Source organism: Terrapene carolina, unplaced genomic scaffold (genome assembly GCF_002925995.2).
Source record: "Terrapene carolina triunguis isolate 2854851 unplaced genomic scaffold, T_m_triunguis-2.0 Scaffold374, whole genome shotgun sequence".
NCBI lineage: Eukaryota > Metazoa > Chordata > Testudines > Emydidae > Terrapene > Terrapene triunguis.
In genome coordinates, this window is record NW_020664725.1 from 13,479,756 (window position 1) to 13,505,318 (window position 25,563).

General features: G+C 49.0%; 1 protein-coding gene across 1 annotated transcript in view; it reads left to right on the top strand.

Moving 5' to 3' along the window:
• The window catches only part of BCO2 (beta-carotene oxygenase 2), a 45,563-nt gene extending 20,376 nt beyond the window's left edge, over positions 1-25,187 (top strand). The window contains exons 3-12 of the mRNA XM_024207185.2: positions 3,951-4,162; positions 6,365-6,480; positions 10,012-10,114; positions 16,699-16,827; positions 17,017-17,177; positions 17,862-18,029; positions 18,702-18,839; positions 19,772-19,954; positions 23,359-23,469; positions 23,883-25,187. Coding sequence (XP_024062953.2) covers positions 3,951-4,162; positions 6,365-6,480; positions 10,012-10,114; positions 16,699-16,827; positions 17,017-17,177; positions 17,862-18,029; positions 18,702-18,839; positions 19,772-19,954; positions 23,359-23,469; positions 23,883-23,996 — 1,435 coding nt within the window. The 3' untranslated portion in view covers positions 23,997-25,187. The remainder of the gene's footprint in view (positions 1-3,950; positions 4,163-6,364; positions 6,481-10,011; positions 10,115-16,698; positions 16,828-17,016; positions 17,178-17,861; positions 18,030-18,701; positions 18,840-19,771; positions 19,955-23,358; positions 23,470-23,882) is intronic.
• Positions 25,188-25,563: the final 376 nt, after the last annotated feature.

Sequence of the window (25,563 nt, forward strand, 5' to 3'; positions counted from 1 at the left end):
CCCCCAGGTCTGGGGTCCCGGCCATAGGCCCTGCTCAGCTCGCTGCTGGCCTAGGTGAACAGAACCCCACACTGGCAGCGAGCTGAGCAGGCTGGTGGCGTAAGATCAGCATTTTAATTTAATTTTAAATGTCGCTTCTTAACATTTTGAAAACCTTGTTTACTTTACATACAATAGTTTAGTTATATAATATAGACTTATAGAAAGAGATAGTCTAAAAACGTTAAAATGTATTACTGGCACGCAAAACCTTAAATGAGAGTGAATAAATGAAGACTCGGCACACCACTTCTGAAAGGTTGCCGACCCCTGGGTTAGACATTCAACGCACAGCAGGCTCTTGGGGATAGATTTACACTCCAGCTTGCCATGCACTAAGTGTTAGAACACAAATTAGGGCTTGTCTTCACTATTTCTGCAGCACCATAAGCATTGTGAAAGTAGAATGAATTATATTGTAAAAATAGAATGGATTAAAGAAATGCTGTATGTACCTTTAAGCAGAAATAAGGAATGTTAAAATACAGGTGTCAGGAAAAGAAATATTAGGCATAAACAATGCGTCCACTTAAGCTAATGGCGGAACATTAGCCGGAGATCTGTAAAAGTTAGTAAGGAAATTAAATATGTATGTCTAGCCTCGGGTAAACTTGCCAGTTCTGCTTTCTTTGTCCTCTTGTTAAGTTCGCACCCTTTTTATCTGTATAAAATAAGGTAGTGTGGGTCTTGCATGGTGCTCACATTATCTGAGTGTATTAGCAGAGCGCTGTGCTAATAAACAGAGTGGTCTAACAAATTGTGAGTCCTAAATCTAACTTTGACAGCATGCAGGGGCTTTGTAGAACAACATAGTTTCAGTCCATGAAAGCTTATGGGTAACATTCTCAAAAGCACTAAGGCCCATTTTCAAAAGACACTTAGGCACTTGAGTCATTGAAAGTGAATGGGACTCAGGCTTCTAGGTGCCTAAAGTCACTTTTGGAAATGAGACTTAGGCTAGGTCTACACTACAGCGGGGGTCCGACCTAAGATACGCAACTTCAGCTACGTGAATACCGTAGCTGAAGTTGCGTATTTTAGGTCGGCTTACCTGGCGGTGAGGACGGGGGAAAGTCGACCGCTGCCGCGCTGCCACCGACTCCGCTGCCGCCTCTTGCCGCGGTGGATTTCCGGAGTCGACGGCAGAGCGATCAGGGATCGATTTTATCGCGTCTTCACTAGACGCGATAAGTCGACCCCAGAAAACCGATTGCTATCCGCCGGACCCTCCGGTAAGTGTAGACAAGCCCTTAGACGCTTAAGCCACTTAGGGTACGTCTACACAGCAATTAAACACCCGTGGCTGGCCCAGGTCAGCTGACTTGGGCTCATTGGGCTTAGGCTGTGGGGCTGTAAAATTGCTGCACAGACATTTGGGCTTATGCTGGAGCCTGAGCTCCGGGACCCCACATATGGGGAGGGCCACAGAGTCCGGGTTCCAGCCCAAACCCAAAGGTCTACGCAGCAATTTTTAGCCCTGCAGCCCAACCCCTGCGAGCCCAAGTAAGCTGATCCAGGAGAGCCATGGCTATGCTGCAGGTCTTTTATTCCAGTGTAGACTTACCCTTAGGGTACATCTATACTGCAAGCGGCAGCCTGTGGCAGCAAGTCTCAGAGCCTGGGTCTACAGCCAGATTCATGGGGCTTGTTGTGCTTCATAGAATCATAGAACTGGAAGGGACCTTGAGAGGTCGTCTAGTCCAGTCCCCTGCACTCATGGCAGGACTAAGTATTATCTAGACCATCCCTGACAGGTGTTTGTCCAACCTGCTCTTAAAAATCTCCAATGATGGAGATTCCAAAACCTCCCTGGGCAATTTATTCCAGTGCTTAACCACCCTGACAGGAAGTTTTTCCTAATGTCCAAACTTAAACCTCCCTTGCTGCAATTTAAACCCATTGCTTTGTGTCCTATCCTCAGCAGTTAAAAAGAACAATTTTTCTTTCTCCTCCTTGTAACAATCTTTTATGTACTTGAAAACTGTTATCATGTCCCCTTTCAGTCTTCTCTTCTCCAGACTAAACAAACTCAATTTTTTCAATCTTTCCTGATAGGTCGTGTTTTCTAGACCTTTCATCATTTTTGTTGCTCTTCTCTGTACCTTCTTCAATTTGTCCACATCTTTCCTGAAATGTGGTGCCCAGAACTGGACACAGGATTCCAGTTGAGGCCTAATCAGCGTGGAGTAGAGCAGAAGAATTACTTCTCGTGTCTCGCTTACATCACTAAAAACAGCTGCCTAGATGTTTGGGCTTGGGCTCTGAAGCCCCGCCCCCCCTCCAGGCTGTAGAGCAGGGGTGACCAACCTGAGCCAGAGAAGGAGCCAGAATTTACGAATGTACATTGCCAAAGAGCCACAGTAATAAGTCAGCAGCCCCCGCCCCCAGTAGCGTAGCTAGGGGAGGAGCAGGGGGAGCGCCTGCTCCCCCGAGCCCAGAATTCTGCGCCGCTCCGTCTTTCGGCGGCCCTGCTCCGCGGTGCCCAGAGTAGCAGCGCTCCGCCCGGCGCTCCAGCTGGGGGAGCCAGACCCTGGCTTGCGGCCTTCAGGACAGCGCTCCGGCCAGTGGAGAGGGGCCAGGGGGCTCGCGGTGCTCCGGGCGGCGCTCCGGCTGTGGAAGCAGGGCTGGCGCTCTGGGCGGGAGAGCGGGCTTCCGTCGCTCCAGCCGGAGCTCCGGCCAGGAGAGCGTGGCCAGGACTCAGGACACTTTGCCTGGGACTCCGGCCCTGAGAGCGTTTCTGGGGGTCTCGGTGCCCCAGACAGCATTCCGGATGGGGAAGCGGGGCCCGCTCTCTTCCCGGGAGAGCGGGCCACTGGCTCCCGTCGCTCTGGCTGGGGGAACGGGGCCGCGGGCTCCCGTTGCTCTGGCCGGCGCAGCGGGGCCGCGGGCTCCCGTCACTCATCTGGCACTCCGGCCGTGAGAGCGGGGCTGGGACTCAGGGCGCTCTCCCCGGGACTACAGCCCTGAGAGCGTGGCCGGGGGTCTCGGTGCCCCGGACAGCGCTCCGGATGGGGAAGCGGGGCCAGCGCTCTGCCCAGGGGAGCGGGGCCACTGAAATAAGAATAATTTCGGCGGCCCTGCACATGCACCGCTCCGTCTTTTGGCAGCATTTTGGCGCATGCACAGGGCCGCCAAAATGCTGCCAAAGGACTGGCGCCTTTTTTCCCTGCCGCTTCTCCTCGGCAGCAACCCTGGCTACTCCACTGAGCCCCCCATCAGCTCCCCACCAGCTCCCAGCACCTCCTGCCCATCAGCGCCTCCTACTCCCTCCCCACACCTCTCGATCAGCTGTTTTGTGGTGTACAGGAGGCTCTGGGGGAAGGGGGAGGAGCGAGGGTACAGCAGGCTCAGGGAAGGGGTGGGAAGAGGTGGAGTGGGGGCAGGGCCTGTGACAGAGCCAAGGGTTGAGCAGTGAGCACCCCCTGGCACATTGGAAAATTGGCGCCTGTAGCTCCAGCCCCGGAGTTGGTGCCTATATAAGGAGCCGCATATTAACTTCTGAAGAGCCGCATATGGCTCCGGAGCCACAGGTTGGCCACCCCTGCTTTAGAGCCTGAGCTCCAGCCTGAGCCCAATGTCTACACAGCTATTTTTAGCACCTGGGGTCCGAGACTTGCTGTCAGTTGCTGTGTAGATGAACCCCTAGATGCTTTTGAGAATTTTAGCGTGTCTCTAAACTTGGACCCTGAGCCTGCAGACATGTAGGCACATGAGTAGCTGCATGTCTGAGTTTTTCCATTGTGTTCATGCTCTCTTCCACCCGCACACACAAGTAGCTTCATGATAAAAATGTTTGTAGGATCTGGTTCTCAGATCATGACAAACACCAGGGATTTAGGAGAAGGCGTGAGAGGATGTGGCACTGCACTGATCCTTCTTTCTGTGATTTTGTTTCTCTGCTCTGCTGGAAGATTTAACCATTGGTTTGACGGCATGGCCCTGCTGCATCAGTTCCAACTGGAAAATGGCATCGTGACTTACAGGAGCAAGTTCCTGCAGAGTGATTCCTATGTGACTAACAGCCGGCACAATCGGATTGTGGTCTCGGAGTTTGGAACGCTGGCTATGCCGGACCCGTGCAAGAGCATCTTTGGGCGCTTCATATCGTGGTTTGAGATGCCACGTAAGTATGTTCCTTAGCTGATAGCAATGTTCTTGGAGGTGGTATGCATCCCAAGTGGGTGATATTTGCCTGGAGGAACAGCTTTTAGGTTTGAAGGGAGCTGTGTGGAAGTTTTAGTGGTTATGTTTCTGTGGGGATCACCCCTCTGAAGAAACAACTCCGAGCCAAACTCATCTGAAATAGACACACTTAACTTGGGATTTTGGCTCCCCTCCCCCCCCCATGTTGTTTCCACCCAAAATCAGCAATGTAGCTCACTAAAATGTTTGTGCACCTTGGGTCTGGTCTCCAGAGGTGCTGGGGGCACACACAGCTACAGGTGAAGTTGACGGGTGCCCTGCGTAGCTCAGCACCTCTCGCCATTGGTCCCTTTGATGCCCTTTACTTAATTTTTGGGTTTGTTAAAAAATTTGATTCACCTCATTCCAAGGGTTGTGTAAATTCTGCACGTCCTGTCATGATGAACACCCTGTAGGGTGCTGTAATGAGCATTACACAATCCTCCATTCTTTTTGATACAAACCTGTCTTGAAATCCCCATGCCCTGCTAAGCTTTTAGGGTATGTAGGCTATTCCTTTCCTTCCTGTGGTAAGGGGCGGGAGAGTGACATGGGTGAGGAGAGGATGGCACACAGAAGTGGAAGTACCATTAGCTGTTGGATGATAGTTAAGGCTACGAGTACGTCACGGAGGTCATGGAAGTCACAGATTCTGTGACCTCCGTAATACTGGGGCCTCGCAGCAGCCCAGCTGCCACAGCAGTGGAGGGCTGTCCCAGCTGTCCCCCGCCCCAGCTCCTAGTCCTGCAGATGGCGGGGGATTTCCCGGAGCTCCCTGGCCCCCGTGGGTGGCGGGGGATTTCCCGGAGCTCCCTGGCCCCCGTGGGTGATGGGGGATTTCCCGGAGCTCCCTGGCCCCCGTGGGTGGTGGGGGATTTCCCGGAGCTCCCCGGCCCCCGTGGGTGGCGGGGGATTCCACGGAGCTCCCCAGCCCCCACCACTGGTTAGTTAACATCTCCTGAGTGAAGCACAGAGGAGGGATGAAGCTTCCAGTATGAAGCCAGCAAATGCAGCTCAGCCTGCAACCCATCCCTTCCCAGCAAATCAGTCAGGGCCCACTGACTGCTCCTTTGGCCTGGTCTACACCTGAGAGATTAAATTGGTTAAAGTCTCTAGAACATTTGTAGAACACTTGTGTCTACACCTAGAAATGTCCTAACTGGTCTAATAAATAATTAGACAGGCCATCTGTCAGTGGGTTTAATAACCAGTCAAAGAGCTACTGGTTCATTTTGATAGCCTTCTGCAATCTAGAATGCTTCCAGGAGCTGAGCTAGGAATTGTAGGCTAGATACCCAGTAGCCATTGCAACTGAAATGGTTTAGGACAACACTAGTGTGAGTGCAGGGTGAAACAAATCCGTTTCACATGTTGGTGCTGAAATGTTTGTCTTAAACTGTTTCAATGCATCCAGTTCAGTTACAAACTGATTTCTTCTCTAGTGTAGACAAGGCCCTGGTGAAGTTGAGATGGAAAATGCCTCCCAGGTCTCCTCCAATCAATTCCTCTTGCGTCCCCCGCCCACCAGCTCCCAATAGAAGTCAGTGCCAGATAATCCCCTTTTGTACATTTCCTGTTATTTTGTCCAGTCCCATTAATGTCCCAAGTGATCGGCCAATGCCCCTTGCATTCCCTTTGAATTGCATTGTCCCACTATGGGGCCTGCTTCTGCTTTTTACATTGCTGACCTGGCCTCCTGTACACAGTGCAGTCTGGGTTCTCTGCTCATACTTTCTGATAAATACTGGCAACTGGTTGTCTGGCCTTATAATAAAGGACATTTCAGGCCTCGCCAGGGGTTGCCTTTCCCTCAGGTCTGCATGATTCCATTTGTAGTATCATCGGTTTCCTTTAGTTGCAAGAAACTGAAATGAGCCTGTACAATGACTTAGTAGTACCTGAACCAAAAGGGATCAGATTTCTTTGGTTTGGATTAAAAACAAATCTTTGTTCTTTGGCATGAACTCACCGGTACAGGTAGAGCCCTGTGTGCTGCTATAAATCGCTGAGATGTTTTTAATCTGTCTGTCCTGAAAAGGATTTGTGTCGGTAGGGAAATTGCTTTATTTGTTTAAATATGCCTAACTTGCTGTAGCGAGACGTGAGCTTAATGCATCTGCATTACTCTGGGATTTTGTTTCAGGGCCAACGGATAACTGCAGTGTGAACTACGTGGTGTACAAGGGAGACTATTATGTCAGCACCGAGACCAACTTCATGCGCAAAGTGGATCCAGAAACCCTGGAAACCAAGGAGAAGGTAAAGAGTGGGTGGAATGACGGGTTTAGCACCTGACGTGGGGAAATCACGTCACTCTGTTCCCAGAATGGCCTTGGCAGCTAGTGGGGACAATTCCCAAAGACCCTCTTGGTTTTTGTGTCCAACCTGCACCGGTAAGAATCCGTGGCTGTTGTTGAGATCCTCTGTGCCTCTCTCTCCTGGCAAAAATGACTTCTCTGTGTCAGATACTGGAATTGCCAGGAAATCTGCAGTCACTGCCAGTCACCCAGTGGCCTTAAAGATTTTTTTGTGGTGCATGTGCTGGAGGGCGTTGCAGGATCGAGGTGAATAGTAAAGCAGCTGCCATGCTTGAGGTCCAGTCACAGCTATTGGCAGCAGGCAGGGTTAGACTTGAGGACTCCTGAGGTCAGTTATATTTTCAACCAAGGGTAAAGCAGGGTCCCTCGCAACTTGGTCACTGTCCATGAAGTGCAGGGATCTGGTCTTGTCTGGCGATTCCAGTGTACGGAAATGCAAAAATATATACTCATGTAACATCAAGGTTATAGATCAGGGGTCGGCATCCTTTCAGAAGTGGTGTGCCGAGTCTTCATTTATTCACTCTAATTTAAGGTTTCGCGTGCCAGTAATACATTTTAATGTTTTTAGAAGGTCTCTTTCTATAAGTCTATATTATATAACTAAACTATTGTTGTATGTAAAGTAAATAAGGTTTTAAAAATGTTTAAGAAGCTTCATTTAAAATTAAATTAAAATGCAGAGCCCCCGGACCAGTGGCCAGGAACCGGGCAGTGTGAGTGCCACTGAAAATCAGCTCGCGTGCCGCCTTCGGCACGGGTGCCATAGGTTGCCTACCCCTGTTATAGTTGTTAATACTCTTACAGAACTCCACTCCTGCCTATGCTCTGCCCTACCCCATGGTCCCACCCAATCTGCTCCCTTCATCTCCTTCAACCAGTCCCAACTCCAAGCCAGCCCTACCCTGTCACCCTCCTTGAATTCTTGGCTAACCCCACTTCCCCATTGTGTTCATCCTGTGCACTAGCCTATAGGCAGTTCAACTGCCTATCACCGAATGTGCTGTTGTATTTCAGATTAAGCTGTCTGCTGTCTTCTGCCATTTTGTGGCATATACATCAGATTGAAGCCCTGATCTTGCAAGTTGCTCTGTGCACAGCTGCATTAATTCCAGGGGGCTCTGCAAGAATGCAGGGATCTGCCCGCCTGGAACAGCTTTCAGAATCGTGGCCTACATTTCTAACATTAAAACTCCATTCATATAAGTTTTAGTTGGCATGTTAATTTCATAGGCTTTTTGAGAAAATAGAAAAGAGGGGGAAAACACAAGGAATGGAGAGAAGAGGAGAAATAGATTAAAAACTGCTGCTGCTTTTACTGGGACAGTTTACAGCTGCACAAAGCTGGGAGCTAGGCAACTTTGCTTTGTGGTGAAACAGCAGCACAAAGCCACACCTACCCACCACTCTGTTAGAGCTCTGGTGTATTCACTGTGCTCCATAGTTGCAAGCCATATGGAAATTCTAAGTTTAGCAGCTATTTCGTGCTGCATGTGTCCAACAACGTTGGTTTTGGTGGTTGCATAATACCTATTTCAAACCTTGCCAGGGACTATTACCCAGTGAAGACATGCCATGTGGGTGGTTTCAGTGGTAAAGTTCAGCCAAGTGGAGACACCTGGACAGACAAATTCTCATCAGCCATTAGAGAGGTGGACTAATGTTTTCAAAAGTGGCTAATAAGTCGGAGCCCTGAATTTTTGAGTGCCTAACTCAAAACACCTTAAAAGGCCTGATTTTCAGAGGGTGAGCACTCAGCACTATCTGAAAATCTGGGCCCTTTAAGGTGTCTCAAGTTGGGAAGCCAAAAATCACTAGTCACTTTTGAAAACCTTGGCTGAGAAGTGTATTTTTCACACTTGGACATTTCAGTGCCTGAAGTGACTTCCATCAGATTTTCTCCCTAAGAGATTCACCTTTTGACTAAGTCTAAGCATAGGAAGTTGTAGCCACAAAGGAGAATTCTGAACACTTATGAGCACATGAAGATAGGGTTATAATGAAGCTGTGCATGGGACCTTTGGTACAACATTTGCTACCCAGAAAATCTCTAGTTGTAGATAATGATATTAAACTCTGTTGTATCTTTGCATAGCCTGTATTGGTGTTTGAAGAAAACACACCAGTTACCAAATGTCTCTATCTGCTTGCAATAGAACTGATAGATTTGGAACAGAGACTGTCTGTTAATTGGGTGCCTGGACACACCTAGCACAATGGGGCCATCTCTATCTTTGGTACTCATATGGCCCCATTACTGGGGTATTGATGCACCCCACATTCTTTAAGGTTTAATCCTCACATCACCTCTATGAGTACTTTTATCTTCAATTTACAGATGGGGAACTGAGAGGCTAAGGTCACACAGGACATCTCTGGAAGAGCAGGGACTTGAACCCAGGTTTCCCAAGTCCTCACCTAGTTTCCCAAGTTCTCACCACAACCCTCCTTCACATGCCCTGGGCCTTGAGTAGTGCCTGGGTACTATTGCTTTATAAATTATAGTGTTGCCCGCACAGTCCAGGGCACCCACCTTTACCCAGTTCCTAGGACTCAAGGCGTAACCCGGTTAATTTAAGCACTCCAACCCTTTCCCTGTTCCTAGGGCTCCAGGGGAAAGGCACCTACCCGTACCCAGTTCCTAGGGCTCAGGGCATAATCTTCTGTGGGTTTATGGGGTCTTTTACCACTGAAAGAGCCTTACACAGTAATATCCTTAATCTCTGTTTATTAACAGTCACCACAACAGAATACACACACTAAGCATACAGGGCTCACCACTCCCAACAAGGCAAATGAACTTTTCCTGCTGGCCAGTCAGGATCAGGTCATCTGGGAACTCCAGCTTCTGCATGGTGTGATTGGCAGAGTGTTGAGGTCTGGCAGCTCTGATCTTGGGGCTGTGTCCTGGAGTTGGTTCCAAAGAACTTTCTTTTGGATCCCAGTTTATATAGTGAAACTTGAGTCCTGCTTAGCTATACCATAACCAGTCGTTTTACTAAAGAATTACAAAATAATTCTTTGATCAATCCTAACATATTGCGAAACAATTCTTTAACCAATCAGACTCCACTACCTTAGTTGATTTAAATCTTACAAAATTAGTTATGCAACAAACAAAAACAATCAAAGAACCAAACAGAGACCATACAGATAAACAATAGAGAAGTAGGGACAATACATAAAGACAATACAATAGAAGTATTGATTTCACAATCACAACTGTTGATAAGTGATTCCTTGCCAGAGAGAATGCTATCAAGCAAAGTTTTCTTAAAGCATCTTAAAGAGATACCTTGCTTATCTGGTGATGGTGGGTACTGTTAGGAGGGGCACCTTCTTAACAGCCTGATATTATATTGTTTTGATATAATTTAGAAGGAATGTGAGGATGTGACTTTCTGCTTCTTGGCTTATGGCTGCTGTTCGGAAGTGATTACTGCTCTGACTCTTAAAATCTTGGAATTTTCAGGTGGATTGGAGCAAATTCGTTGTGGTGAATGGAGCAACAGCCCATCCACATTATGAGCCTGATGGGACAGCATACAACATGGGCAACTCTTATGGGAAACATGGTGAGGCTAGGCAGGATAACTGCTCTGAGAAGCAGGTTGAGGTGAGGTAGGATGGTCCTGCAGCGAGGCTAGGCAGACTACATGCTGCTTCTGTAAGGAGGGGTTTTTGATGGAGTCTAACAAAGTGAGGAAGCTGCCATTTCTCTGGGGACACGATGACAGCAAAGCAGGTTCAGTCTTAAATTGTGGCTCCCATCAATCTCACCATGACATTTGTTCTCTTAATGTTTAGCCTCTTCAGTTAATGTGCTTTGGGTGACTGCCTCATCCCAATGAGCACAGACCTTTCTGTGAGTAGCAGGGAAGAAGCGCAGGGCGCTGCCCTGGGTAGGGATGTGTCATGTACACATGTGGATCAGTTTGGTAGAGAGAGGATGCTTTTTAAGGAAGTTACATAAAGTGTCAGGGCTGAATCCAAGGCCTTTGGAAATCAATGAGAGTTTTTCCATTGACTTAAATGGGCTTGGGTTGGAGCCTTAAAGTGTTCCTTATGGGAATAGAAAAATTATTATGCAGGGCAGTAGCTGCAGTAAAGTGAGTGCTTTGACCCTTCCTGGACGCCACAGGGAAATACCTGCTCCTTGCTAGTTATTCCCAGTTGTGCCAAATTTTGCACATTCTAGTGTCACCCCCAAATCTGCAGCTCTGTAGCTACTCTCTCTGTAGTTCCCAGTTATGAAACAGTGTGAAACTGATGTAGGACAGCTGTCAGAAACAAATAAAGGTGTTTATTGAAAGGACTAAACACTGGCACAGTTGGATTAATACTTTTTAAAATAATGTCCATTTAGCCTGTGGTACTCATTGCCAGAAGATGTCAATGAGGCTAAAAGCTTAGCAGGCTTCAGAACAGGACAGGACATTTCTATGGATAACAAGAAGATTTAGAATAGCAAGGATTAAAATAACCAAGAGCTCTGGATGAGAGATAAACCCCAATATTTCAGGCCATGAGCCAACCTCTGATTACTAGGGGACAGAAAGAAGTCTCCCTGGGGGCAGTTTGTCCCAAAACTCCAGGGTTTCTTGAATCTTCCTTTGAAGCAGCCAGTACTGGCCACTGGAATAGTGGACTAGGCAGACCACTTGTGTGATCCAATGTGGCAATTCCTAAAGATTGGGGAGGGTGTCGGGAGAAAACCTATTAGTCCATATTCCCGTGTGCCAGGATTGTTCCCCATCCTTTGTCCTCTGCTGCCAGGGGTTAGGATGGGATCAGTTTCTGTAGCAGATTTTCCAATACTAGGATGATATAGTCCAAAACCATAACCCTATTCGAGTGACTCCTCAAAACCAACTTTAATTTCTTTTTGCATAAAGACATTCCTCCCCAGTGCCTCAGCCCTGAGAAAGCAGCTAATGCCCTGTGTTGTTGGAGCTGACGCTGCTGGCTTGCACCAATTCACCGTTCAATTCCCTGGCTTTGCTGTTCTTTCATTCTTGCTGTGCTAATTCCTTTGTGCTTCAGCAGCATGTAGCTTCAAATTCCCCCACAGGGTCACGCACAGCACATGCCTGGTGTTGGCTGAGTTACTGAGCCATCAATCCTCCTTGGGTGGGGATCAGCTTCAGTAGACAGGCATCATTAACTTTCAGCTGGGGTCAGAATTCTAGTTTCTCCTTTTGACATAGGAGCTGTGAGGCTGGTTTGCGTCCTCATGCCATTGTTGTGACAATGAGCTTAGTACAAATGCTTAGGTTTCATTCCAGTTCCTCTGACTGAGGCCCTGTTGTAAGGAAACTGACTCTTTGTTAGCTGCTGAGCTTAGCCGGTGCTGTGCCTCCAACTCGATTAATGAGGCAGAGAAAACAACAGAGCCTCACAATAGCTATGTGGAAATGGCCACTAGTGAGACTTGGAACAAGTCAGAAGAAATTGCGGATGTAATGTATGAAGGAATCTGATGGGGCCCCTCTTCTGGGGCTGGAAGCAGTGTGTAGATTTCAGCAGGTGCCAGGGGCACCAGTTAGTGGGGATGGGGAGCGGGGAGTGGGGGGGGAGCCCCTCCCTGAGTTTCATACAGGAGGTGTGGGAGCTCCCAGGTGGAGCTCTTAACTCCAGCACAGAACTAGTGTGAAATGTAAGTTCTGCAGAGGAGAGGAGCCCCTGGGGAAGGGAGTCAGTATTTTGTTTACAAACCGATAAGAGACAAGAAAGGGCTGGTGGTTAAATTAAGGATCTGGAAGTCTAGCTTGTAAAAGAGGAAGGGTGCGGTGGTGGAGTTGTTTTAGAGGGAACTCAGGGGACTCAGAAAAAATATAACCAAGCCCTCTGCACCAAGGTTACATTCAGAAAAGGAACGAGTACTTGTGGCACCTTAGAGACTAACAAATTTATTTGGGCGTAAGCTTTCATGGGCTAAAACCCACTTCATCGAATGCATTCAGTGGAAAATACAGTAGGAAGATATATATACACAGAGAACATGAAAAAAGGGTGAGATTTGGGGGCATAGGTGAAAAGGGGTCAAAACCAGGGGCAGGGATAGCAGTGGTATAGAGAAGTTCCCACTCTACCCTGTGGTACTTATGTGGCCCCATCACCACAGTATCTGAGCGCCTCACAAGGTCTAACTTATTTCTCCTCACAGCCCCTCGGTGAAGTAGAGCAGGGCTGTTATCCCCATTGTACAGATGGGGGACTGAGGCACAGAGAGACTAAAGGCCAGATTTTCAAAGGTATTTAGGCACCTAGTGGGATTTTCAAAAGCGCCTCGAAGGTTAGGTCCTTCGTAAACCTAGCCGCATCTTTGGGTGCCTAAAAATCTTTGAAACTCCGTCCCTAAGGCACTGGCCTGAGGTCATACAGAAAGTCCATGGGGGGAGTACAACCCAGGTCTTTCAGGGCTAGCTTCCTATCCAGAAGACCAGACTACATTAACCTCTCTGCGGCGTGCTGCAAAAAAAGAGGACTCTGATAGATGGGAGCAAAACCAAGACAGCCAGTTATCTGAAATGCCAGCAAACGGTTCCAAGAGGGATGTCATGGTTGACAGCATGAAAAGCAGCACAGAAGTCAGGAAGGCTGGAGAATGAGAGTCAGATGAGAGGAGATCACTTAACTCCCAAGGGGTGGCAGATTCTGCCCCATGCTGGGTTATAGAGCAATGGCTGCTGTGCAATTTTATATTTTAACTAAAAAACATTTTGTTTTGTCATTTTTTGTTCTGAGTTTGAGAAAAGGAAGGAATCAGAAAGTGTCGTATAAGTATCAGATATATTTATGCCTCAAATTTGTAGGGTTTCAGCTGTATCCAGGCCAATTCCAGAACAAAGCACTGAAATTGCATCCACAGAGCCCATAAAGTCGACCATTACTGTCATGATTTGTATTTTTCACTGGGCACCATCTGTGTGCTCAGCACTGTTCAGGATATGCCAGAAAATGTATTCCCTGAACCAAGGTGTATAAAATGTGTAGCCCTGGATAAGATGGCTCAGATATTTAAGTATGAAGTATAATCATTAAGCACGTGTTAATATCTGTGAGTGAAGGCGCTGATGGCAATAGAAGTTTTACTGGATTAAGAACTAGAAGAGTTGACTCTCCAATTTTCTTTCTAGAGGAAGAGCTGCCCAGAGCTCCTGTGCCTGTTTATTTTCCTTTCCTGCCTGCAGTGGCCCTGATGTACCTCAGACGTCTGTTTTTTTCCTCAACTTTAAAATATAGAATTTTCTTGGTGTTTGGTTTTAAATATTCTCCTGTGAGTGTTGTGTTTAAGAGCCTTCTGGAAAGTAACTAGACTTTAAACAGAAGTAAAAGCAGTGTTGCCAATTCTCATGATTTTGTCATGAGTCTCATGATAATAGTTTTCCTTAAAGCCCCAGCTCCTGGAGTCAAGCGGATATGTGAAGATTTCAGCCTTCATTCTTAAAGAAAAATGAAGTTTCTAGCCCTCGTGGCTGTGGAGAAAGATTCAAAATGTGACTCCAGTACATCCTAAAGGCTCAAAAAGCAGAAGGCAAATAAAAAGAACACCAAATCTATTATTTTTACATAATCTCATGATTTTAAAGCCAATATCATGATTTTTGGTGAGCCTGATTCATGATTTTTGAACATTTGGGATTGGCAATACTGTGAAAGTAACTGGAAAGTGTCAGTTTCACTCCTGTTTAAGGTTAGTTTCTAGTCCATTATTTGTAGTGAGGTAACACCCCTAGAGCCTCAGGCAGGTGCAGTATAAACTCATGGGGACTTGCCCTAGTAGGATGTTTCCAATGTTAAATGGTCTATTGATGAACAGCAAAAAAGGGATAGAAAGTAATCTAGATTTTTCTATAGTTGTTTCAATTGTTGTATTCAAGGGTTAGTAACAAAGAATATACATTACAATTTTAAACCTATCCTGAGTGTCCCTTAAGTGACTTGACACAAGATGTGAAAACATGTTAGTATTAGAGCTGAATGGGTCTAATATTTATGTAATCCTATTTTTTATATAGGAATTAGATACAGTGCTCCGATCAGCTAATGTCTAAGTTGTTATTGGCAAAAAAAGTAGCGTTTTCAGGTGCCTAAGTAATCCCTGGAATCCCTGTTAAAGTCCCCCCCTCACCAAAATCTGAAATGGCCCCCTGGCAGGTGCATAGGAGAAGTGGGGGTGGGTTTGGGTTCTGCTGTGAGCTGAATCTGTATCTTCAGAATTTCAGCATGTGTCAGGGTATGGTCAGGCATTAACACTGTAGCTCCTGTTCATAAAATGGATTTGTCAACATGGTGTCCTCCTGGGACAATCAAAGAATTGCCACACTGTGCTGATCTCAAACTGGAGTGCTCTGGCCAGCCTGTATACTGTGACAGAAGGAATGGGTTTGGGAGAACTTGAGCTAGGGTGACCAGACGTCCCGATTTTATCGGGACTGTCCTGATATTTGCTTATTTGTCCCGCGTCCTGACCTACCTTCGGTCGGGATGCAAATTGTTCCGATATTTTGCCTCCGCTCCGGGCCGGCGCACAGGCTCGTGCCGCCCCCTCTCCCCCCGACTCCGCCCCTTCCTTCCCCCATTGGATCCCGCCCCAAATCCCCGCCCTGGCCCTGCCTCTTCCCCAAGCACGCCGCATTCCTCTTCCTCCCCCTCCCTCCCAGGCTTGTGCTGATCAGCTGTATGGCGGCGCAAGCGCTGGAGGGAGGGGGGAGGAGGCAGAGACTTTGGCCTCGGCGCCGGAGAAGGGGTGGGGGATCCCTAGGTGAGGAGACCCCGTCCCGCGATGCTGGGGCGGGTCCCGGCCTGGGGGCTGCGGCAAGGTCCCACTTTCTCCAGCGGAGTGTAGCCCAGTGGTGTGAAGGTCGCTACGGCTCCGCACTCCCGGGCCCGCGGGAAGCTGGAGCCCGCCGGGGAAAGGGCTGCCCCACGCTGGGCGCCCACGGCCCGGCTGGTCTCCGCGCAGGGACCTGGCGGGGGCGCTCCCTGTGTTCGTGCCCATCTCTGCGGCGTCGGGGTGTCAGTCCTCGGGCTACGGGCGGGGGTTGTTGAGAGTCCTGGGGCCGCCCCGGGCTCGGGGCGCGTTTACATTTGTGCGTGGCCGGCGCCAGCCTAGGTGCTTCTCGCTTATTCGTGCTGCAGCGCAGCCGGGGAGCACCCGAGCAGCGATCCCTGCAGGCCTGCGGCAGGGACCTGGGCCCCGCTGTAGATGGCCACATCCCTGGTGCCAGCAGTGCCTTTCCTCCCGAGGGCTGTGGGGGCACGGGGGGTGCCCAGTGTCACGGGGCTGCTTGCCCTCCCTCCCCCCGTGCGGCCACCCTTCTCATGTGCAGTAGCATTGTCTTGGGAATGGGCGGGGGCGGGGGAGAGTCTCAGCCGATGCCTGAGATGAAGGAGCCGCCAGCAGGGCCCGGGCGTTATTCCCCCTCGTAGCGTGGCGCGCTGGGCGGCTGCCCGCAATACAGTGCCCTGGCCCTGGGGGGAGGGGAGGCTGTTCGTGCAGCCTGGAGGCCGCCCGAGCTCTTCATTCGGGGAGGGGGAGGCTTGCGCGCCCTCTCGACTAAATTACTTAAAATCCCCGCCCTTTACGGTGGAAACGGAGCGGAGGCAAGCTGGTGCGGGGGGGAGGGGGGGGGGGGGGGGCAGGCGGGGCGGGCTTTTTTTTCCCCCCCCCCCCCCCCCGCGTCCCGATATTTCACCTCTGTGATCTGGTCACCCTAACTTGAGCATATGGCTAGGATGGAGCTTTCCTTGCCTTGTGCCCAATAAATAAAAGAAATAGGAAGACCTTGTTTGAAAGGAGAAGGCATGGGTGTCGGCCCCACAGGAAGTGGAGATTTGTAGTACTGGATGAATCCGGCCAAAGCTTTAAGAGCTCATTAGCTGGGATTTAGTGTCAGCACCTGATGGGATTCAGGGGTGGGTGGCTGAAATATTTAAAGCTGGCTGGGGGATTTATTCCAGTGGGAATTATGTGGTTAAATCTCCCAATTGGCTTTGAAAATCTCATCTGGCATGTCTTGTATCGGAAGACTGATCCATTAGGACTCTGAACATGGAGAGGGCTAATGCACAAACCTGTTTGGTGCCTGCCCTGAAGTGCTGACTGTGTCAATCCTGGGTCTCTGGGCTGATGGACACGCTTTCTCCTTTCCAGGTTCCAGCTATAGCATTATTCGGATTCCTCCGCAGAAGTCAAACCGCGATGACACGTTGCAGGGAGCAAAAGTTTTGTGCTCCATCGCTCCAGCTGAGAAGATGAAACCCTCCTACTATCACAGTTTCGGTGAGGTGCCTCCCATCCTCTGCTAGGCCTTCTGCATGCAGACCCAGCACAGCCTACAAGCTACAACTTGCCATACCAGGTTCTAGTACCAGAGGCAGATTGTTCACTGACCCATGCTCCCAGCAGTTCTCGTCACCTCATTTGCCTTTTGGAGCAAAACGTTTTGATTTCCCCCTTCTGTCCATTCAGGAATGAGTGAGAACTACGTGGTCTTCGTTGAGCAGCCCATCAAGATTAATCTGTGTCGGGTCATCACATCCAAGCTCCTTGGGAAGCCCATTGCTGATGGGATAAACTGGGAGCCGCAGTACAAAACCCGCTTCCACGTGGTGAATAAGCACACAGGAGAGGTAAATCTTCTGCCATTCCAGCAGTTATGCAGGCCTAGATTTCTCCTGTTCAGTCAATCTTAGAGCCCACAGGAAATGCCCCTGGCTTTTAGCAGCAGCAACCTGGGCTGTATGGGTCAGTCCAGGAACTACTGCAGTATTGGCTTGAAAATCAGGGAATGGTTAGGCCTCCTGGATGAGGAGTTATTCGGTGCTGGAGCAGAGGCAAATGCAAGAAATCTCTCTGCTGCCCCTTAAAAGAACATAGAGCAACAAGCAGTTAGGGGCTCCTGGGAAGCAGTCCCAGAGTTGCAGATACAAGGGCTGAGATGTACCTGCCAAGTGACATGGGGATCCGGGTGTAGGGTGAGGAGTGTGAGTTCCCCAGGAGGCCCCATGTGGGTGTCGTGGCCACTGCCCCTACTTCTCTGGGGGGTGAGACGGGCTCCCTTCCACTGCCCCTCCAGGTGGGGAGTGGTGCATGGTCGGAGGGGCCCTTGACATGGTGCGCTTTGGGCTCCAGCTTGACGGAATCCGCTTCTGCCCATAACTGGCTGTGAAGCTGTTGTTCCGCTGGGGTCTAAGACAGCTGGTGCGAAAAGAGTGATTGGAGAAATGGAAAGGGAAAATAGGACTCTCCAGGGCCCAGGGAGGGGCTGAGATTGCTGGAGGTGGGAAACGAAGCTGCCTTTTGTCTCACTGCAGCTGCTTCCGGGGCAGTTTTACAGCAAGCCATTTGCTACTTTCCATCAAATCAACGCCTTTGAAGATCAGGGCTGTGTGGTCCTTGACCTCTGCTGCCAGGATGATGGAGGGAACCTGCATATTTACCAGCTCCAAAACCTGCGCAAAGCTGGGGAGGGTCTGGATCAGGTAAAGCCCCTGCCTCTGTGTCTGTTGTACGGGACCTGCTGGTCCCAGGCTGGCTGAGCTGAAGGCTGGGAAATGCAGAGGGAGCTTTTACGCTCCCTGGAGTTAGTTGGCCTCATTGATTTGTGGGTGACTCTTATCGTGGGCAAAATGAGAATGTTTCGTTATTTTAGAAGCTGTAAACTTGTATCTAAGTAACAATGACATTAATCCAAGGAAGGGTGTGGGAGGAAGGGCCAGGGGAATGGCCAGGAGGAAGGAATAGGAAGTGCTGGGCGGGAGGGAGAGGCAGAGTGGATGAGACAGACGACAGGGAGTCAGGAGACCAAGCTTCTATTCCTGGCTCTACCACTGATCTGCTGAGTGAACTTGGCACTACCCCTCCCTGTGCAGGTTTCCCCTCCCATTCTTTGTGTGTCTTCTCTATTTAGACTGTGAGCTCTCCCAGGAAGGACTGTTTCTCACTATGTCTGTACACTATGCCTGGCACAATGGGGCCCTGATCTCGGTGTGGGGCCTCTAGATGCTATGCTAGTACAAATAATCAGAGAGCAGGGAGCCTTGGAATGGGGGAAAGGGCTAGAGCTCAACAGGTGTTTGCCCCACCCCGGGGACTGAGCTCACCAGCCTGTTCAGCTCTCTCTCTCTCCCTGTAACTTCCTGTCTTCCTAACAGATCTATAACTCGACAGCCAGAGCTTTCCCCCGCCGCTTTGTTCTACCACTGAATGTGGATTCAAACGTGCCCGTGGGGCAGAACCTCAGCCCGTTGTCCTACACGTCAGCGAGTGCTGTGAAAGAGGTGGATGGGACGGTATGTCTTAAAGGCATAAATAACTACACTGAAGGTTGTGTGCGCCTGTATTGTCTTGTGCTGTGATCTTTTTAGTTCTTGCCACCTAAGCGGAGTCAGGCTTGGTCTGTACTTGGATGGAAGTCAGTACAAAGCCCTGGCACTGTGTTGCTGGAGATGCCATCTTTTAGATGAGATGTAAAGCCAAGATCCTGACCACACATGGTCACTAAAGCCCCTGTGGCACTTTTGGCACGAGTTGGGGTGTTAGCCCTGGTGTAACTGGCCAAATTCTGTCTTTTGATCCCAAAATTCACCCTGCATTTTCAGTTGGATACAAGATTGCTCTTCGCCTCCATCCCTAAACTGTTGTGTAGTGCTGCAGTGGGTGGTTAATCAGTTCCCGTGTTCCACCCAGAAGCAGAAGGGCTGACTCAGGGCTGTGTAGAGCTGTGTGGACACATTAGCACTGTTGGGAGGCCCGGGTTTGCAGTGTAGTGTGGATGCTCAAGCACAGACTTGGACACTGCAATTCTGCAAGCCCAGGTCCCACAGGCAGTGTAGTGTAGACATAGCCCCAGAGGTAGAGTCATCTCAGTGGTGGAGGAGCAATCCCTGGATCAGCTTGTCAAGTGCTTTAGGATCCTGCAAGCTGAAAGGTGCTGTTCAATACACTGGAGTGCTGATGCTGTTATGGAGGCTTTCCCCCTTAGCTCAGCCTTATGGGCCCTTTTGAAACCCCAGAATGCTGTAAGTCTCTTCCTTGGGTGAAGTAGATAAGGGAGCCAGCACGGTTCTGAGATGGGCCGGCTAGAGGTGTCCAGGGAACAAAGCCAAACATTTCATCTTCCCTGTAATAGCTGGGTAGCATGTGGATGAGACCAGTTTGGCGTTGAAGCGCCTGTCCCAGGTCAGGGCTCAGTAACAGCCCTGTGCTCTGTTGCTTGCCCTAGGTCTGGTGCATGCATGAAAATCTCCATTCCGAGGACCTGGAGGAGGTAGGGGGCCTGGAGTTCCCCCAGATTAACTACTCACGGTCCAACGGCAGGAAGTACCGCTTCTTCTATGGCTGCGGCTTTCAGCACCTGGTAGGGGATTCACTGATCAAGATGGATACAGAAACCAAGAAAATGAAGGTGAGACAAAGTAGGATGATCTTCTTTAAGACCCTGGAGTTGTCCCCATTCAATGACTCAGCCTGTGAACTGGCTGTTGTGGGTTTTCTGTCATCCTGCAGCCCAGGCAGCTCTGTCACGCATCAGAACTGGGATCTATTTAACAGAGGGGCTGGGATTGGGCCCACACTTCCATTGTCTGCCCTGCTCTGTCTGAATGTGACACCCTAACATAAGAAGCAGACATCTCTTTGGGTCTCTGGACAGACCAGGGCAAGGGAAGGGGGCTTGGGTATGGAGACAGGATCAAGATGATCTTAAAGGGTCTGCCGCCACATTATCATGATGAACACAGCATGGGAAATGTGTGCACTAAAAGATTGTTGTTGGGTTCAGTGTGCAGGCGCTGAGTGGTGCTGGTGGCCTGTGGTATACAGGAGGTCAGACTAGCTGATCTGGTGGGCCTCTCTGGCCTTAAACTCTATGACTCTAAAAATACAGTGAAACCCATAATGTGGAGGTTTCGCTTCCAGGGCACCTGGCATTCAGGCTTTTGGGGTCTGGGGCAATGAACATAAAGCTGGGGTGTTCTGCCCTACCAATGTGCAGTATGTTACTAGGCAGAGCTTATACTGTCCCTCAGTGGGACAGATTTTAATCTCTAGGCCTGTGATGTGGGACCTTGAGTGGCATAATAGGGCTGTGGCAGCCACAAGGGTTTCCCTGCTTTGGTGGGTTTAAACCCCAGACCTGATTTTCCTTTTCAACACTAATAGGCTAAGGGGCCAAAGGAAGTTGGGGTTTGTCTGAAATAAATCCTCAATTGGATTTAATTCAATGCAAGTTTATGTGTGGGCTCTTATTTTAGAATAAACTCATCCTGTTTTGATTTAGCTTTAATTGGAATGAATTACCTTAGGCTAAATCACAACAGGGGTGTGTTTATGGTGAAATAAGAATGTCCTCCCACAGAGGCATTGAAATGATGAAAGATATGAATTAAACCCAAAGTAGTTATTCTTTGCAAGTTTCTATAGACTAGGACTATGTCTACACTACAGAGCCTATGCTAGTGTAGACGCAGTGTATGCTGACAGGAGAAGGAGCTCTGCCGATGTAAAAACACCAACTCCCCAAACGATGTTAGCTGCGTCGACAGAAGTATTCTTCTCTCAACATAGTTGCGTCTACACTGGGGTTTTTGTCTGCATTGCTGGGTTGCTACTTGTGGTTATTCACATCTCTGACTGACATATATACAAATTTTAAATATAGGCTAAGGCCTTATGCGTCCAACTCCTATTGACAGTCGCTGACAGCTGGGATCTTAACTCCTCCTCCAGGCCTCTCTGAAAATCCCAGCGCACCTTTTCGGTGTCTCCCTTTTTATGTAAGATTTCCCCAAGCTTTAAAAACACGAGCAAGTTTTTTATTGAACACTACAGGGATGGTCAAGACTTCTCCCTGAAAATTTGCTCCCTCTCCAAATTGTCATAATCTGGCTGGGAAAAGCCTCTGGAAGCTCTAAATATCACAGGTTTTTGAAAAGGCTCTCTTTGTGCAGGAAGAAACCCGTGTTGGGCTCAGTCCGATCTGGCTTTGCAACAACAGTTCATTAACTAATTATTTGTATTACTGTAGTGTCCAGAGGCCCCACTGAGACCGGGACCCTGTTGTGCTAAGCACTGTACACACATGCACGCTTTCTCTCTCTCTCTGAGAGAGTCTCAGCCCTGATGAATAGACAAGACAGAAAAAGGGAGGGGGGATGAACAAGAGGTGAAGAGACTTGTTTGAGGTCATACAGCAAGTCTGTGGCAGAGCTGGAAAGAGATCAGTGCCCTACCCACCAGAGCACTAACCACTAATGTTTAAGCTGTAATGACTTCATGAGTTTTTAGTACACTCAAGTACATCTCGTACTTTCCTTACTGTTTTTGACAGCTTTCAGAAAAGGAAAGGTGATTTCTCTACTAATTCGTGCTTTTTTATTTCGCAAACATTTTCTCCCTTTTATGTTATTGCTGAGAAATCAAAACAGATGAGTTAATTTCAGTTACCCTCCCTGTACTGCATGGATTAGCAATGTCTTAATGGTTGTAGCAAATTTTACAGGACCTAGAAAAACGTGGTGCAGGCTTGGGCTTGCTTCTGAATTTATAAAGAATTCCTATTTTAAAAGCAAACATCAGGTTAGAAACTAGAATCCAGAAGATCCTCCTGCAGATCATAACAGTTTCCATGTTAGGAGTGGCTGGGTGGTTTGTGTTAGAAGCAGCCGGGTAGTCCATTGGACTGGGATAGAGGAGACCTGTGTTCTATTGCTGGCTCTACCATTGACCTGGTGTGTGACCTTGGGCAAGTCAGTTCATGACAGTTTCCACCCTGCGCCCAGCTTGTCTATTTAGCCTGTCTTTGATGCAGGGCCTGTTTCTCATTGTGTTTGTACAATGCCTCATACAATGGGGCATTGATCTCAGCTGGGAACTTGAGGTGCTACTGCAACAGAAATCATGAATAATAATGTTCACGTTTTTTAAAACTCTCACAATCCTTTAGTGTTCAGTAAATGACCCTTTCCTGTTTTTAGGGTAAGTAGTGACACTGTGCATATGAAAGATTGGAGGGAATGTCTCGGTTGTGGTCCTCTCTTTAATGCTACTCTTCTCTTTATCTACCAGTGGGAAAATGTCTGTCTCAGTCCTGCTCTTGATTTATCTAGCTCCAGTAGGTGTGGGGAGAATGGGAAATGCTTGACTTCTTGTTCACGTTGGATGATGGCCAGATGGGGACACTCAGGGCTGCTTTATTGTTATGCTGTCATTTAAAAACAAAGCAAAATCCATTTGTGAATGAAGCATCTCACTGTGCCCAGAGCTGGTCTACACCCTCTTTGTTCCCTTCTGCATTCCCTCCACTAGTTTGCTATTCCCACTTGACACATCTTGTCTTAATTTAGACCCAATCCTGCAGGAAGCTCCAGGGCTGCCCCGAGGATTCAGGGGACCTGGGGCAAAGCAATTTCAGGGGCCCCTTCCATAAAAAAAAGTTGCAATACTATAGAATACTATATTCTTGTGGGGGCCCCTGTGGGGCCTGGGGCAAATTGCCCCACTTGCCCCCCCCTCTGGGCGGCCCTGGGAAGCTCTGTGCAGGCAACTCCAGTAAGTCAGTGGGGTTCATCATAGGCACAGGGATCTGCCTGAATGGAGCTTTACTGACTTCAGTAGGTCCAGCTGTATGGAGCTAGTTGCAGGATCAGGGCCTTAGATTGTAAGTTCTTCAGGGCACAAGGTGTCTCTGCCTTTCTGGACAATACAAATGGGCCTTGATCCTGACTCGGGTCTTTGGATATCAGCAGTACCTAAATCATAATAAAGTGCATCTCTTTTTTGTATTTTTTTTTTTTTTTTTTTGCCTGCTAGATTTGGCAAGAGGATGGATTCTATCCTTCGGAGCCCGTGTTTGTGCCAGTGCCTAAAGCCACTGCAGAAGACAGTGGGGTCATTCTGTCTGTAGTGGTCACACCCTTGCAGGTAACTCATTCTGACGTCTCACACATAGCAAGAAACTGTTGTGTTTATATGGTGGATTTTAAATCATAGAATTGGATTTGGTGCCCTCTAGAGGGCAGTCCCAACACTTCATTCCCCATGCTCGTCTGCTTTCCAATCCTTGTACTGCTGAGTTTATTTACAGTCACTACATCCTCTGCATTGTCAATCGCATCAGAGCATCAGATTCCTAATAGCAGCCTAGTTTCCAGGGTCAAAGCTGCTTTGAGGGTATGTCTGGCTAGCACTGGTTCTAGCTCACTTCCTTGGGTACTGGTTTGGGCAGTCTCGCTGTGCAGACAGACTCTTCCTTGTGGAGTAGGAGATGCGTTGGGGATGGGAAGGCAGAGTGGAACCCAGCACTACCATTCCTCTTGCTGTCTTTCATTCTGTAGAACCAAAACACTTTCCTGCTTGTCCTGGATGCAGAAACCTTCAGCGAACTGGGCCGCGCAGAAGTCCCAGTGCAAATGCCTTATGGATTCCATGGCGTCTTTGTCCCACGTTAATGGAGAAGCCTGCTACCTCATACTAGAAGCTCCTGGTCTCTTGGAGCTCAGGGCTAGGTGAAGCCCAATGTGAATCTCTGCTTTTCCTTTCCTTTCACTCTTGCATTGTGCCTTTGGTGAAGAAACTGCCTCTGTAGCCCCCAAACCTGTTCTCTGTGCTGCTGCAGTATTATTAATACGTAGTGAATAGGTCTGAAGCTAGTACTGCGCAAGGCGATAGCACCTTCTCCAGAAGAGCCCATTGCCTTGGCTCACTCCACTGTCCTGCTCTGCCGGTCTGCTATAACCCCCATGCTGCCAGGAACTGGGCAGGCAAGGGAGGCAGCAGGTGCCAAGAGAGCCCGCTTCTTCCCAGCAGCAATGTGCTCTGAGCGGGAGAGGCCAGTCAGCAGCTCTGCTCGGAGTGCTGGCTTTGGTTTTAGTGCACAAAGCGAACGGCGAGACGGGACCAACGGAAGGAGGGAAAATTGCCTCTTCCGAGTCCCAAGTGTGCCACTGCTTCTTCAGGAAACTGTCTCAACTCAGCCAAGAAGAGCAGAGAGGGTGCTGCCCCACTTGGCAGCTGGAAAAGGTCAGTTCCAGTCTGTCTGTGCGCTGTGCACTAACAGCCTGTGCAAATATCACTACCCAAAGAAAAAGGATGACACCTTCCTCCGTGTTGTCATTGAAACCCTGCATATGTTAAACCATGCCATTGCCATGCACCCCTAGTGAAACCAGTGTGGGTCCAACACCCCTCTATTTTGTCCCTGCCATGCCCCCTAGTGAAACCAGCATGGGGCAAACACACCCTGACATATGCCCACAGCAAAACTAGGGTGAGTCAAACATGCCCCTCACACCTTCCCGTCCTGTCCCCCAGTGAAACCAGCAAGAATCAAATATGCCCCCACACCACATCCTGTCGTGAAATCAGCGTGGGTCAAACACATGCCCCCGACAATCCACAGTGAAACCAGCAGGTGTCAAACACAGCTATTTTTATTTTTCTGCTTAGGCACACTTAGAGGGCATTGCATCAATTGACCTTCCTCCGGTCAAATATAACTCTCATTCATTCATCTTTCAGATAGATGGGCAAGTCTCTTATGCTCAGATGCTTTAGTTGTGGTGGGATGGGTGAAGAGGGAGCGGGTTGGTTGGTTGGTTGTGGAGGCCACATTCAGCAGCTTATCTGTCTGGCTCTACTAATAAAAGACTGCTCACAATGATTGGTAGCTAGGGAACGAGCTCCACTTCTTGCTCAGGGACTTCTCGAGTCATACATTTTAAAGGCCAGAAGGGACCATTATGATCATCTCTTCTGAGCTCCTCCATAACATAGAGGGCCCCACCCAGACATTTCTGCGGTTGTTCATGCTGATGCAGGTGCAAGGGGCAGAAATCCAGTTCTCTGGGCATGTATTGCTTCAGAAACTACACTTGACCAGAGCTCAAAGAGCCGAGAAGCGGCTACACTACCCCCCTTCCCTGAATAAAGAGCCCAGCCTCCACCCCTGGACTTTGGCGGCTGGCGTTCACTACACACAAGCTAGCCTGCTCTGCTTTGTACCTAGCTCCAAAGCAG